This window comes from Oncorhynchus clarkii, chromosome 12 (assembly GCF_045791955.1).
Source record: "Oncorhynchus clarkii lewisi isolate Uvic-CL-2024 chromosome 12, UVic_Ocla_1.0, whole genome shotgun sequence".
Lineage (NCBI taxonomy): Eukaryota > Metazoa > Chordata > Actinopteri > Salmoniformes > Salmonidae > Oncorhynchus > Oncorhynchus clarkii.
In genome coordinates, this window is record NC_092158.1 from 16,792,309 (window position 1) to 16,807,285 (window position 14,977).

At 40.8% G+C, this 14,977-nt stretch overlaps 1 protein-coding gene across 1 annotated transcript; it reads right to left on the reverse strand.

Annotated features, from left to right (window-relative positions):
• Positions 1-1,830: 1,830 nt before the first annotated feature.
• Positions 1,831-14,413, reverse strand: LOC139422789 (guanine nucleotide-binding protein subunit alpha-14-like). Its single transcript, XM_071174140.1, has 7 exons — positions 14,209-14,413; positions 5,107-5,291; positions 4,799-4,953; positions 4,449-4,577; positions 3,929-4,058; positions 3,507-3,660; positions 1,831-3,179 (listed from the first exon to the last, which is right to left on the reverse strand). The coding sequence occupies exons 1-7, from the start codon at positions 14,327-14,329 to the stop codon at positions 2,986-2,988; spliced, it is 1,068 nt and encodes a 355-aa protein (XP_071030241.1). The 5' UTR covers positions 14,330-14,413; the 3' UTR covers positions 1,831-2,985.
• Positions 14,414-14,977: the final 564 nt, after the last annotated feature.

Below are 14,977 nucleotides of genomic sequence, written 5' to 3' on the forward strand. Positions count from 1 at the left end.
TGGCTTTTTCAACATTACAACCAAATACATTTGTCTTTATAAAATTATGAATGTGTTGTGGAGATCTATGCACAGAAAGTTATTTGTCAATTAGGATATTCTTAGAATATTTGTAATGATGTTCGCAGTTATATTGCTTCTGTTTAATAGTGGGAAATCCCAGTTTTCTAACAGTGAAGATTTATTTAGGCTCTACAGTGCTGGTGGAAAGACAACAACGAAATGAATGCTTAGTTAGCCAATTCAAAACATACCTATAGCTATCTAGTTAGTCTGTCATTATTTTATACCTGCTGCTAAAATGTGGTTTTCTCTCTCTCCTCGGGCAACCGCCCACTCGCACTGGGACACAAGCAGCACCACAGATATGCACTGAATGGTCATTCAGATAATGGCTGATATGTAGTTTTTGTATTGATTGATCATATTTACAAGTGTGCTTTCATGAATTGCATGAACAATTAGGAAACTAATTTCCATGACTTTCCGACCTTACAAAACCTGATTTGACCATTTGGAACAGCGCATCATGCCATTCAGGTTGGCACATTTTCAATCTGCGCAATCTCGAACAGTGTACTGTCATTCACTGATTCACAGACTAGCGGCAAATACATTTGAACAGAGGAATCAGAAAATGAATGCCCACTCTCCATTGTTATTAAATGAAGATTCCGCCTTCATTCTGCTTTGATTATTTGTTTTGCCTTGGTGTGTGAATCTGGGCCAGCGATAGGCTACTTGCTTTGGTATGCAATTTCCCAAAATGTAAAGTGCTGGTACGGTGTTCTGGACATCTCCAGCCCAAGTCAAGCACTGAAATGCACAATCTGGCTGTTCAAAAAGCCAATAATGAGGTGACGTACTATTCCTTATTATAACCTATTATATATTAAAGCAATAAGGCACACTAAGGGCTGTTCTTATGCATGATGAAATGCAGAGCGCCTGGATACAGCCCTTAGCTGTGGTATATTGGCAATACCCAAAGTTCCTTATTGCTATTATAAACTGGTTAAACATAATGAGAAGAGTAAAAAAGTTATGTTTTGTCATACCTGCTTTCCGCCAATCAATCCACCCAGTTTATAATAAATTATATAGACTATCACGAACTATTACAATATTAAACCACAGGTTAGTTCCCTACTCTACATGTCCTGTGAGAAATGAGACAGAACTCTCCATAGGGTCGATTTTAATGATTTATTGCTAAGATACCTGCACAAACATTAACAAACCAGTGACCATTCCAGAATCCTGTGAATGTGTTGATAATTTATTTGAGGTTTTATAGATACAAAAAAGGAGGAAAGTGTCAATTATAAAACATACACAATGTGAAACGCACCTATTACAACGCAAATGTAAACTAAGGAACTTTGACTCTGTAGGCATATTTTCCCTTTACTTCCTCTTAACCTGCAGGAACTGTGCAGGAAGGATCGGCAACATTCTTCCCAGGGTATTTTTCTCATCAACCATGTCATACAGATGGGATAGCCTACTGATACCCCATCTCATAATATGGTAGATGTTCAGGAGTCTGTCTGTTATTTCTTACAATTCATACTTTTCACAATCAAATTCAATCAAATGTCTTTTATTAAGCCCTTTTACATCAGCAGTTGTCATGAAGTGCTTTACAGATACCAAGCCTAAAACCATAAAGAGCAAGCAATGCAGAAGCACAGTGGTCAGGAAAAACTCCATGGTTGTTCTTTGGGGTTTTAGGCTGGGTATCTGTATAGCACTGCGACAACTGCTGATATATAAAAATATATAAAAATATATATATATATATATATACACAACCGTTCAAAAGTTTGGGGTCACATAGAAATGTCCTTGTTTTTGAAAGAAAAGCAAATTTTTTGTCCATTAAAATAACATCAAATGTATCAGAAATACAGTGTAGACTTTGTTAATGTTGTAAACGGCAGATTTTTTTAATAGAATATCTACATAGGCGTACAGAGGTCCATTATCAGCAACCATCACTCCTGTGTTCCAATGGCACGTTGTGTTAGCTAATCCAAGTTTATAATTTTTAAAAGCTAATTGATCATTAGAAAACCCTTTTGCAATTATGTTAGCACAGCTGAAAACTGTTTTTCTGATTAAAGAAGCAATATAACGGGCCTTATTTAGACTAGTTGAGTATCTGGAGCATCAGCATTTGTGGGTTCGATTACAGGCTCAAAATGGCCAGAAACAAAGAACTTTCTTCTGAAACTCGTCAGTCTATTCTTGTTCTGAGAAAAAGGCTATTCCATGCGAGAAATTGCCAAGAAACTGAAGATCTTGTGCAACTCAGTGTACCACTCCCTTCACAGAAGAGCGCAAACTGGCTCTAACCAGAATAGAAAGAGGAGTGGGAGGCCCCGGTGCACAACTGAGCAAGAGGACAAGTACATTACAGTGTCTAGTTTGAGAAACAGACGCCTCACAAGTCCTCAACTGGCATGGCTTCATTAGATAGTAACCGCAAAACACCAGTCTCAACATCAACAGTGACTCCGGGATGCTGGTCTTCTAGGCAGTTCTAGGAGTTCCTCTGTCCAATGTCTGTGTTCTTTTGCCCATCTTAATTTTGTATTTTTATTGGCCAGTCTGAGATATGGCTTTTTCTTTTCATCTCTGCCTAGAAGGCCAGCATCCCAGAGTCGCCGCTTCACTGTTGACCCGCAAAACACCAGTCTCTATGGAGAGTTCTCAATGTCAACTCTGACCAAGAGGACAAGTACATTAGATTCACAATAATTGTATGTTATTTTAATGGACAAAAAAATGTGCTTTTCTTTAAAAAACAAGGACATTTCTAAGTGACCCCAAACTTTTGAACAGCAGTGTAAATCAAAATGTTTCTGAAGTCCTGCTATAGTAAGAAAGTGTATTATTCACGACCACAGTTATTCTGTAGCCAAACTGTAACCCCAAACTAAAATAACATGTTTGTAGCATATAACCGTGACCACACTAGTCCTAAACCCCTAACCCAAACCGATCCAGGTTTTCTTGGAAGACTGTGTCCCTGACAGCTTTGGAGACAACTCTGATGTTCTCTGTATCGGTAGCACAGGTGAAGTGGTTGTACAGAGATTTGTGACGCCCTATGTGCTGCTCTTTGTACATGTTCAGGATGAACATCTTAGCAGACTCTGCATCTCTCTGTGGACCTTTAAAAGAATACATTTATGAAAAATAATGTTTGTAAAATACACTGGGAATCGCTTCATGCATAATACGGTCAGAGTTGGGGTCCCTTCCAGTTCCCGTCACTTGAATTGGATATGGACTCTGTTTTTTTACATATAGGAATGAACTCTAATTCACTGGAATTTAGGTGGAATTGACCCCAACAATGGATATGTAAAAGATATTGACACACACCTATCAAGGCATAACTATCCAGTGTACTTAGGAAAGTACTCAGCAAGGTTGGAGTATAGCCTGAATATACAACTAAATGTATGACTACCAGTGTACTAGTCTAGTGTACTAACCAGTGAACGTTGGGAAGTAGTCTGCTAAGTTGGAGTGTAAGATCTTGTCTGCTAGGAGGTCTGTTTTGTTGAGGAAGAGGATGATGGAGGACTCCTGGAACCAGGGATAGGTGACGATGGTTGTAAACAAGGCTTTGCTCTCCTCTAATCGATTCTGCAAGGAACATAAACACATATGAAGATTCAGATCATGTTCAAATGTGTTATTGGTAGAATAATATATGTCTAAAAACACTTAGGCTTGGAATTAAATTGAACCCGCCACATTGAACCCTCCACATTGAACCCTCCATAATCTTTGATTATACACTACTGCGCACGTACACAATGAAGGGAGTCTACCTGGCTGGTAGTGGTAGTACATTTTACAGTACCCCAAATCATTTATTTGACTTTATGTGACCATGGGAGAAACAACTCACCACATTGGCGCTCTCATAGAGAACCTGGTCGTACTCGCTGAGAGCCACCAGGAAGATGATGGAGGTGACCCTCTCAAAACAGTGGATCCACTTCCTCCTCTCTGACCTTTGACCTCCAACATCCACCATCCTGGTAAAAACAACACGGAACACATCTCAAATCACACTCTATTCCAGCTATAGGGAACCACCTTCAGGGTGTCATTTAAAATGCTGACATGGGGAATACTTCCTTCCCTCATTCCCTCCACTCTTCCTTGAAGTAATCACTGGTCTAACATTACTAAATAAGTGGAGGTAAGAGCTCAACTACAGTACATAGCTTTCAAAGATCCAAACAAGTTAGATCAGAGATTACTGGAAGGAAGGAAGGAAGGAAGGAAGGAAGGAAGGAAGGAAGGAAGGAAGGAAGGAAGGAAGGAAGGGTAGAAAAAAGTATAGTAGAAGTATATAAACAGAACCATAGCCTCAGTGGACAACAAGGCTCTGACACCATTACTCCAATAGAGAGGTTACTGACCTGAAGATGACAGTCTTGAGGTCAAAGGGGTACTCTATGATGCCAGTGGTAGGGACCCTGACCCTGAGGATATCCTGCAGAGTGGGGAGGTATGAGGGCGCAGCGATTCTGTCCAGGTCACTCAGGTAACTATCATGAAAATAACATTGGAAAATGCATTGGCAGTGGCACATACTTTGCTAAATACCCTAACACTAGATACCTGACTTATTATGGAGTGCATAGTCATATCTATCTATCTATGGATACAGATTACACATTTGGCAGATTCAAGGAGCTGGGACTTGTTGAGTGTACATGCATGTATACCTGAGCTTGGACTGAGTGAGTGGGTAAAAGACAAATCTCACTATTTGGTAGAGTCAGAGAGCTGGTACTCCCTCCTGCGCTCGTAGCACTTCTGCATGCCCTGGTCACTCCACAGTCTTCTGATGCCATCCACCTGCCATGGTTCCAGGTTGGTCAATATGTCTGCCTCCACCCTGCTCAGCTTGTCTGCATGGCTCTGGAACACACAGAGATGTCGTTTTAGACATGACAATAAAAACCTATTCATAGAGTAGATGTTCCTAGAGATTGATACTTAAACTTATGAACCAGCAAGCCCCTTTAGAAAAACACAATCATATGATACTGAATCTTCTGACAAGCTGCTTGCAATGTTCTGGTGATCTTTGAAATCAATCCGTAGGGTCTTCATGGCTTGGATCATTTTCTGAACAGCAATGACGATGTTCCCGTACACCAGCTTGGTGAAGCCTCGTTTGTCCTCCTCGGAGTAGCCCGTCCCATGGATGATCCTCATCTGCTTGATGAAGGTGCTCTTCCCACTCTCACCAGTCCCTGGGAAAGGAGAGACATGAGTCTGTGAATGTCGGTGTGTGTCAGGATTGGGCTCAATTTAGAATGGAATTGAGAGTGCCTCACAAATCCCAATTCAATTCTTGAATTTATGTAGTAAACAGAATAAAGAATTTCAATTCAAATTTGAATTAAAGAATTTCACAAAATTCAATTCTATTTCCTATGAAATTCAAATGCCTCTTCTAAATTAGGTGTAGTCTATACAAATAAACATATTGTACATAAAACATCAAACATGTTGTTATACACATGCATATCAAATATTGATGAAACAATTGATTTTCATGTCAATCTTAGAAGGAATGACCAACGAAAACAAACATTTATGCAAATATTCTACTAATTTCCTGTTTTTGGGACTACAAGCTGTCGAGGTCTATTGGAGTCAATTCCAAAATTGTGAATTGAGCACAACCCTCAGTGTATGTGTGTTTCTTTTTACTATCCTTGTGGGGACCAGAAGTCCTCACAAGTATAGTAAAACAAGGAAAATATTTTGCCGGTCTCCACAAGGAAAAAGGGTATTTTTGCTTATTTTTGAATGGGAATCAATTGTTTGGTCCAGACAAGGATAGTAAAACAAATGTGTGTGTGTGTGAGTTTATGTACGCATGTGTGTACGAGAATGTGTGTGTTACATGTGGGTGTGTGTTACATAAAGGTACCACTTCATCCACATGTATTGCATACTTTGGCTTATTGGCCAATAATATGACCTATAGAGCAGGAATACATTGAGAAGTTTGTTAATTGAAGCTGAAGGATAAGATTGGTTTGACCTTTCTTCAATGTCCTGTAATACTTAACGCATTCCTAAAATAACCTAAGAACAATCCATGTTTTGATAGTAAGTAGTAAAATGCACCGTGTGAAAATTTTGCAATAGTGCAGTAGGCCTTCATGTAGCTATTACAATAGTGCAGTAGGCCTTCATGTAGCTATTACAATAGTGCAGTAGGCCTTCATGTAGCTATTACAATAGTGCAGTAGGCCTTCATGTAGCTATTACAATAGTGCAGTAGGCCTTCATGTAGCTATTACAATAGTGCAGTAGGCCTTCATGTAGCTATTACAATAGTGCAGTAGGCCTTCATGTAGCTATTACAATAGTGCAGTAGGCCTTCATGTAGCTATTACAATAGTGCAGTAGGCCTTCATGTAGCTATTACAATAGTACGGTGTGGCTAGTAATCATTTCACTATGAGAAATTCTGACATTAAATTGCATTGAAGTTGGCCTCACATGAGTGTTGCATTAAAATGCAAGCCAGGATCAACTACTGCCACTTGTCCACATACCACACATAGCCATAACTGCTGATCAGAGAGTTAAAATGTGCTAGATGACAGTTTGGATAGAAGAGAGATGCAGGTGAGATAAGTGTGACGTAGGATAGAGGCTTTCAGAAAGTGCTTCTTGTTCCCTCTCCAAGTAGTTTTGAAGGACTGTTCTATGAATGATAATGCCCACTCACCATCAGTCGCCCCTAGATTACACATTCAGTCACACTTTGTACAGCACATTTAAACTATGTCATGAAGAGGTACAGACAGTCATTTAAAAAATGTAGCCTACTGTTATTCGTCCTGACTGTAATTACTCTGCCAGTAATACTCACCTTTTTCAGGGCTGAAAATCACCAAGACAAAAAGTGTAGCCTTGTTCTGAGTGTCTGCTCAATTATCTACTGGTTTAACAGGTTTCTATGTGGAGAATGGGGTTTGGAGTGACTCATACCTATTCAACTGCCCAGGGCTTCTCTGGAGAACAACTATGATAAGAAAACTTGTCCTGCCAGGGAAGATGCAGCCTACTATTCCATAGAGGTGATATATAGACTAGATGTTCATCTCATGGTGCAGGAGGGGATGGCTGCTGTTTTACGGGTCCTAACCAATTATGCTATTATAATATTTTTTTGCATGGTTTGTAACAAATTTTGTACATAATGCTTCTTCTAATTTCTCTTATGACCGAAAATAGCTTCTGGATATCAGACCCCCTGTATATAGCCCAGTGGCTGCTGAGGGGAGAATGACTCATAATAAAGGCTTGAAAGGAGCAAATGGAATAGCATCAAACCATGTGTTTGATGTATTTGATACCGTTCCACAGATTCCGCTCCAGCCATTACCACGAGCCCGTCCTCCCCAATTAAGGTGTCACCAACCTCCTGTGATATAGCCTTGTTATTGTGTTACTTTTATTATAATATTTTCTTGCTAGCCATGATTGGCTGAGATAATGAGTGCCGAAAGATGAATTTGGATTGGTCTGCCATATAGCATGCTTCTGTCTATTTGAGCTGGTCAGTAGGTAATCCTGTCAAAAGTAGCTTTTTTTAAAATAATTGCGTATTAAAACTTAACAAAAGAGTCGACTATGCAAGTATCCATTTTATTAGAACTTCACTGCAACTACTGTTCAGATTACTCTCGTCTGAGTGTGCCAGAGTGCAGAATAACTGATGAATTTACTAACTGCTCAACACTGGTTGAATATGGCCGGTGTCAGTAAATCGGCAAAAAAGCGTAGTTAAATTGTTGCCAGGAGCACAGTTACAGTTACCAACACTCTGGTTAACATGAAAACAGCCTAAAAAGCTCTGCTAGGGTGAGTGAAATGGTCAGATTTTGGGTGGGGGCTAAAGTTTAAGATGATTTTTATGGCATTGTACATGGTCAGTGTGAACCAGAGTGATTTGACACAACGGGCCAAGCAATGGAAACGAAACAGGACGTCTTATACATTCATCCATGTATACGGGTAAGAGTCTAGCTACAGTTTCAGATATTATACGTTTCTAATTTTGTCAGAAGGTTGCTAAAGGATACTGTTAGCTAGCTAGGCTTGCTTGCTAACATTGGCTTGCTTGCTAACATTACGTTTATTATCTGTATGTAGTAATGTTATCTCAAAATGCCATTTCGCATTGCTAGTTATAGCCTAACTAGCTAACATTGAACCTATTTGGTTAACTTTAGCTAGTTATGACAATCGGTTTGTATTGCTAGTACTCTATGGATTAGGATTATGGTTCAATGTTTAGCTAGCATGTCTAAACAAAAGACTCCACTTTGCCAGATGATTACATGACCCATCAAGTTAGCCAGGTATGTCTGGCGGTGATTACAGCCAACTATTGTATTATAATGCCAAAATATTTGTATCTGGAATTTGTCTTTCAGCATCAGTAGAACACGCCTGACTCTCCTCCACCAGTCATACAAGGAGAATGGTCTAATGCCTCCCATCAAAATAAGAGCTGGCCCAAGCAAGCACAGGTTACACCTGAAGAATGAGGACGAGTGGTGAACTTCATCAACAACAACACAGAGGATAATGCAATAGTATTACCAGGAGGCCACCCAGGACACAAACACTTTGGTGGAAAGCTGCTGCCATCCCATGTGACAAAAGCAGCAGTGTGGCGTCTCTATAAGGAATTGATGGCAACACTTGGTATGTGAAGCATAAGCAAAACGTTTTGACTATTTAATTGACCTCAAACACGATTGGCACTACTTTTATTGATCTAACATTATTTCTGTATTTTCTAGAGGTGTGTGTAGTCGGGCTGTGTGTTATCATTTTAATTTCCAGTTTCCAAGATGATGATTCTGTATACAGTGCTGCTGCTCTTTACATTTGTAGTTAAGTGAAACTTACCTGATAATGATGCATTAAAACATTATCTTACGTTTTACGTTACATTTTCTTTTCATTAACTTAATATCATTCTGGACCCTACGCAGCCAGGTCCCATCTACTTTTTAACTCCTCGCAAGTGTGGCTTGTTTGGTGTCTGCTGTGAAGAAATACCACAACGAGTCAACTACTTGATTGATGAAGGCATGGCATCCAGCAACGGCATCAGCGCAGTTAACTACAAGCCTTATTTATTCACCAACTACGGAGTTGGGGAAAAACACACGTGCCTAATTAGTGATAACTGCAGTGGCCAAAACAAGAACAAGTTTGTGCTCTGGTATTGTGTCTGGCGGACCGTGCACAAGCTCCACCACAGTCTGGACCTTCACTTCCTGATCACAGGCCACACCAAGTTTGCCCTCGACTGGTGCTTCGGCCTTACCAAAGCAGCGCTTCAGAAAGACCAGAGTGAATACTTTGTCTGAGATTGCTGGTGTTGTGAAGGACAGCACTGTGACAGGGGTCAACGTCCCACAGCTGGTTGGACTGGAGGATGGTACGGTGCTGGTGGAAAAATACTCTATGGCTGGCAACAACACGTGACTCTGTACTCCGCTGCCACAGTTCAAGCGGTACCAGGACTTCAGGTGAATATTATTTTCATTGCATTGTATGAGGTTATTCTTCTTATCTAAACTTGGAAGGTGAATAATTAAATTATTGATGTTGTGCAAGGTTGTAATTTCTTAACTTTTTTTGTTATTTCCTGTTTTAGAGTTTTGATGCTCTGGAGCCTGGTGTTGTTGTCGCCAAGGAGTGTTCGGACTCAGTCAGGAACCAGGTTTCAGCTGCCGCGGTACCGGGGCTCCAAGTCTAGGTCCAAGAGGCTTCTAAACAGCTTCTACCCCCAAGCAGTAAGACTCCTGAACATCTAATCAAATGGCAACCAGACTATTTGCATTGTTTCCCCATCCCCTCATTTGCACCGCTGCTACTCTCTTATCTATACATAGTCACTTTAATAACTCTACTTACGTGTACATATCACCTCAATTACCTCGACTAACCGGTGCCCCCGCACATTGACTCTGTACCAGTAACCCCTGTATATAGTCTCGCTCTTGTTATTTTACTGCTCTAATTACTTGTTCCTTTTATTTCTTATTCATATTTTTTTTAATGCATTGTTGGTTAGGGGCTTGTAAGCATTTCACTGTAAGGTCTTCGGCGCAAGTGACTAATTTACTAAGTTGATTTGTGTTGATTTGATTTATAGCACAAACTTGCAGTACCGAAGAGCCCTTACTGCTGCTCAATCATCCTATTTTTCTAACTTAATTGAGGAAAATAAGAACAATCCGAAATTCCTTTTTGATACTGTCGCAAAGCTAACTAAAAAGCAGCATTCCCCAAGAGAGGATGACTTTCACTTTAGCAGTGATAAATTCATGAACTTCTTTGAGGAAAAGATTATGATTATTAGAAAGCAAATTACGGACTCCTCTTTAAATCTGCGTATTCCTTCAAAGCTCAGTTGTCCTGAGTCTGCACAACTCTGCCAGGACCTAGGATCAAGAGAGACACTCAAGTGTTTTAGTACTATATCTCTTGACACAATGATGAAAATAATCATGGCCTCTAAACCTTCAAGCTGCATACTGGACCCTATTCCAACTAAACTACTGAAAGAGCTGCTTCCTGTGCTTGGTCCTCCTATGTTGAACATAATAAACGTCTCTCTATCCACCGGATGTGTATCAAACTCACTAAAAGTGGCAGTAATAAAACCTCTCTTGAAAAAGCCAAACCTTGACCCAGAAAATATAAAAAACTATCGGCCTATATCGAATCTTCCATTCCTCTCAAAAATTTTAGAAAAGGCTGTTGCGCAGCAACTCACTGCCTTCCTGAAGACAAACAATGTATACGAAATGCTTCAGTCTGGTTTTAGACCCCATCATCATAGCACTGAGACGGCACTTGTGAAGGTGGTAAATGACATTTTAATGGCATCGGACCGAGGCTCTGCATCTGTCCTCGTGCTCTTAGACCTTAGTGCTGCTTTTGATACCATCGATCACCACATTCTTTTGGAGAGATTGGAAACCCAAATTGGTCTACACGGACAAGTTCTGGCCTGGTTTAGATCTTATCTGTCGGAAAGATATCAGTTTGTCTCTGTGAATGGTTTGTCCTCTGACAAATCAACTGTAAATGTTGGTGTTCCTCAAGGTTCCGTTTTAGGACCACTGTTGTTTTCACTATATATTTTACCTCTTGGGGATGTTATTCGAAAACATAATGTTAACTTTCACTGCTATGCGGATGACACACAGCTGTACATTTCAATGAAACATGGTGAAGCCCCAAAATTGCCCTTTCTAGAAGCATGTGTTTCGGACATAAGGAAGTGGATGGCTGCAAACTTACTACTTTTAAACTCGGACAAAACAGAGATGCTTGTTCTAGGTCCCAAGAAACAAACAGATCTTCTGTTGAATCTGACAATTAATCTTAATGGTTGTACAGTCGTCTCAAATAAAACTGTGAAGGACCTCGGCGTTACTCTGGACCCTGATCTCTCTTTTGAAGAACATATCAAGACCATTTCAAGGACAGCTTTATTCCATCTACGTAACATTGCAAAAATCAGAAACTTTCTGTCCAAAAATGATGCAGAAAAATTAATCCATGCTTTTGTCACTTCTAGGTTAGACTACTGCAATGCTCTACTTTCCGGCTACCCGGATAAAGCACTAAATAAACTTCAGTTAGTGCTAAATACGGCTGCTAGAATCCTGACTAGAACCAAAAAATTTGATCATATTACTCCAGTGCTAGCCTCTCTACACTGGCTTCCTGTCAAAGCAAGGGCTGATTTCAACGTTTTACTGCTAACCTACAAAGCATTACATGGGCTTGCTCCTACCTATCTCTCTGATTTGGTCCTGCCGTATATACCTACACGTACGCTACGGTCACAAGACGCAGGCCTCCTAATTGTCCCTAGAATTTCTAAGCAAACAGCTGGAGGCAGGGCTCTCCTATACAGCTCCATTTTTATGGAACGGTCTGCCTACCCATGTCAGAGACGCAAACTCGGTCTCAACCTTTAAGTCTTTACTGAAGACTCATCTCTTCAGTGGGTCATATGATTGAGTGTAGTCTGGCCCAGGAGTGGGAAGGTGAACGGAAAGGCTCTGGAGCAACGAACCGCCCTTGCTGTCTCTGCCTGGCCGGTTCCCCTCTTTCCACCGGGATTCTCTGCCTCTAACCCTATTACAGGGGCTGAGTCACTGGCTTACTGGGGCTCTCTCATGCCGTCCCTGGAGGGGGTGCGTCACCTGAGTGGGTTGATTCACTGATGTGTTCATCCTGTCTGGGTTGGCGCCCTCCCCCTCCCCCCCTTGGGTTGTGCCGTGGCGGAGGTCTTTGTGGGCTATACTCAGCCTTGTCTCAGGATGGTAAGTTGGTGGTTGAAGATATCCCTCTAGTGGTGTGGGGGCTGTGCTTTGGCAAAGTGGGTGGGGTTATATCCTTCCTGTTTGGCCCTGTCCGGGGGTGTCCTCGGATGGGGCCACAGTGTCTCCTGACCCCTCCTGTCTCAACCTCCAGTATTTATGCTGCAGTAATTTATGTGTCGGGGGGGCTAGGGTCAGTTTGTTATATCTGGAGTACTTCTCCTGTCCTATTCGGTGTCCTGTGTGAATCTAAGTGTGCGTTCTCTAATTCTCTCCTTCTCTCTTTCTTTCTCTCTCTCGGAGGACCTGAGCCCTAGGACCATGCCCCAGGACTACCTGACATGATGACTCCTTGCTGTCCCCAGTCCACCTGGCCGTGCTGCTGCTCCAGTTTCAACTGTTCTACCTTATTATTATTCGACCATGCTGATCATTTATGAACATTTGAACATCTTGGCCATGTTCTGTTATAATCTCTACCCGGCACAGCCAGAAGAGGACTGGCCACCCCACATAGCCTGGTTCCTCTCTAGGTTTCTTCCTAGGTTTTGGCCTTTCTAGGGAGTTTTTCCTAGCCACCGTGCTTCTACACCTGCATTGCTTGCTGTTTGGGGTTTTATGCTGGGTTTCTGTACAGCACTTTGAGATATCAGCTGATGTACGAAGGGCTATATAAATACATTTGATTTGATTTCTTTCACATGACCCAGCAATTTAGTGTGTCTGGGTAAGCATTATCTAATATTTATAAAATATTTTTATCTGGACACTTTCTGTTTGCCTGGAATTTTTCCTTATTGTAGGTGACTACTTTTGCCACTGTTAGTCTTAATCTTTACTACACTACTCACTGTTTTGCACATGACCTCCCATGTGAATCCTTAAAGAGATGGGTGGAGCTGGCTTAAGAGGGTGTGAACAATGCTGAATGGGTGTAGACAAAGGAGAGCTCTCCGGAAAGTACCAAAACATTCAGTACCAAAGCTATTTTCTCAAAAGTGAGTTTACAAGTTTGTCAACTTTCAAAGCAACTTTTCAAAGCAAAAGAATTACTTTCCAATTGGTCCTCAAATGCAGTGTATGATATACAATTTTGTAGCTCTGAGTCTCTACTTGTACCCAATGCAAAAAACACAATTTCAAATTTTGCTACCTAATACCGATTTGAGCCAGTCGGTCACCTATTTCTTATTGATCTATTAACTAATTTACCGCCAAAACTCCATACCACCAAAACAGGCTGACATATCAGGCAGTCTTTTTAACAGCTCTTACACTAAAAAGGGATTAGCATTGTTTTCACCATTCCACAGTATTATTCCAACCTCATTCCACAGTAGTATTCCAACCTCATTCCACAGTATTATTCCAACCTCATTCCACAGTAGTATTCCAACCTCATTCCACAGTATTATTCCAACCTCATATCACAGTATTATTCCAACCTCATTCCACAGTATTATTCCAACCTCATAGTGTGGAAATATATTTAAAACCCAGAAAATCTCGTTTTTGACTGCACTGGGTCTTTAAATGGCACTGATCTATAGCAGAGTAAAGACAAGTCGAGTTTAAAGTAAACCACAGATGATGGGAACCATTTGAGGAAAGTCAAATGTTCATTTGCAAGATTAAAATAATTGTCAAAACGCTATCTAGACTAGGCCTATTCCTCTAACAATTTTTTTACGATATAAAATCAACTTGGAGTAGCGTAGTTAACTATACCTCGCGCATAAAGTTGCCGAATAAGCAATTATACATAGCATACGCCATGACTCACCTAAAAGCAACAACTTTATCTCGCGGTGAGATTCTCTCTTGTCCCGGCGAAGCTGTCTCTCAATCTCCTGATGTATCTTATTTCTCTCCAATTCTTCAGCCGACATACAGCATTCACCCATATTGGTGCCGTGTTGTATCCGTCCGTAGGTAAGGTGAGGTAGATGGATAATGATTTTTATTCCAACCAGGGGGATGCGGGTCAAGATAACGTCCTCCCTCCCTGTCAAAATGCAGAAGTCATGCTTACGTGTAGGAACCGGGTCGCATTCCTAACATGCATTTAAACCAGAAGCAGGTGATATAAGCCAGGGTTTCCCAAACTCAGTCCTGTGTTGTTTTTTTGCCCTAGTTGATCAAGCTTCGATTATTTGAATTGTCTTAAATTATTAATCAAATGGCTACCTGGACTATTTACATTGCTGCTACTCACTGTGTATTATCCATGCGTAGTCACTTTACCCCTACCTACATGTACAAATTACCTTGACTAACCTGTACACCACAGATTGACTCGGTACCCCCTGTATATAGCCTCTTTATTGTTATTTTGTGTGGCTTTTTATTCGTTGTTTTTAATTACTTTTGTTTATTTAGTCAATATTATCTTAAACGACATTGTTGGTTAAGGGATTGTAAGTAAGAATTTAATGGTAAGGTCTGATTTTGATTTGAATCGGCCATGCATTTTTAGGGCAAAAAACAAAATCTCTACCCAGGGAGGGGGGCAGGACCGAGTTTGGGGGAAACCCTGATGTAAACTACTGTAG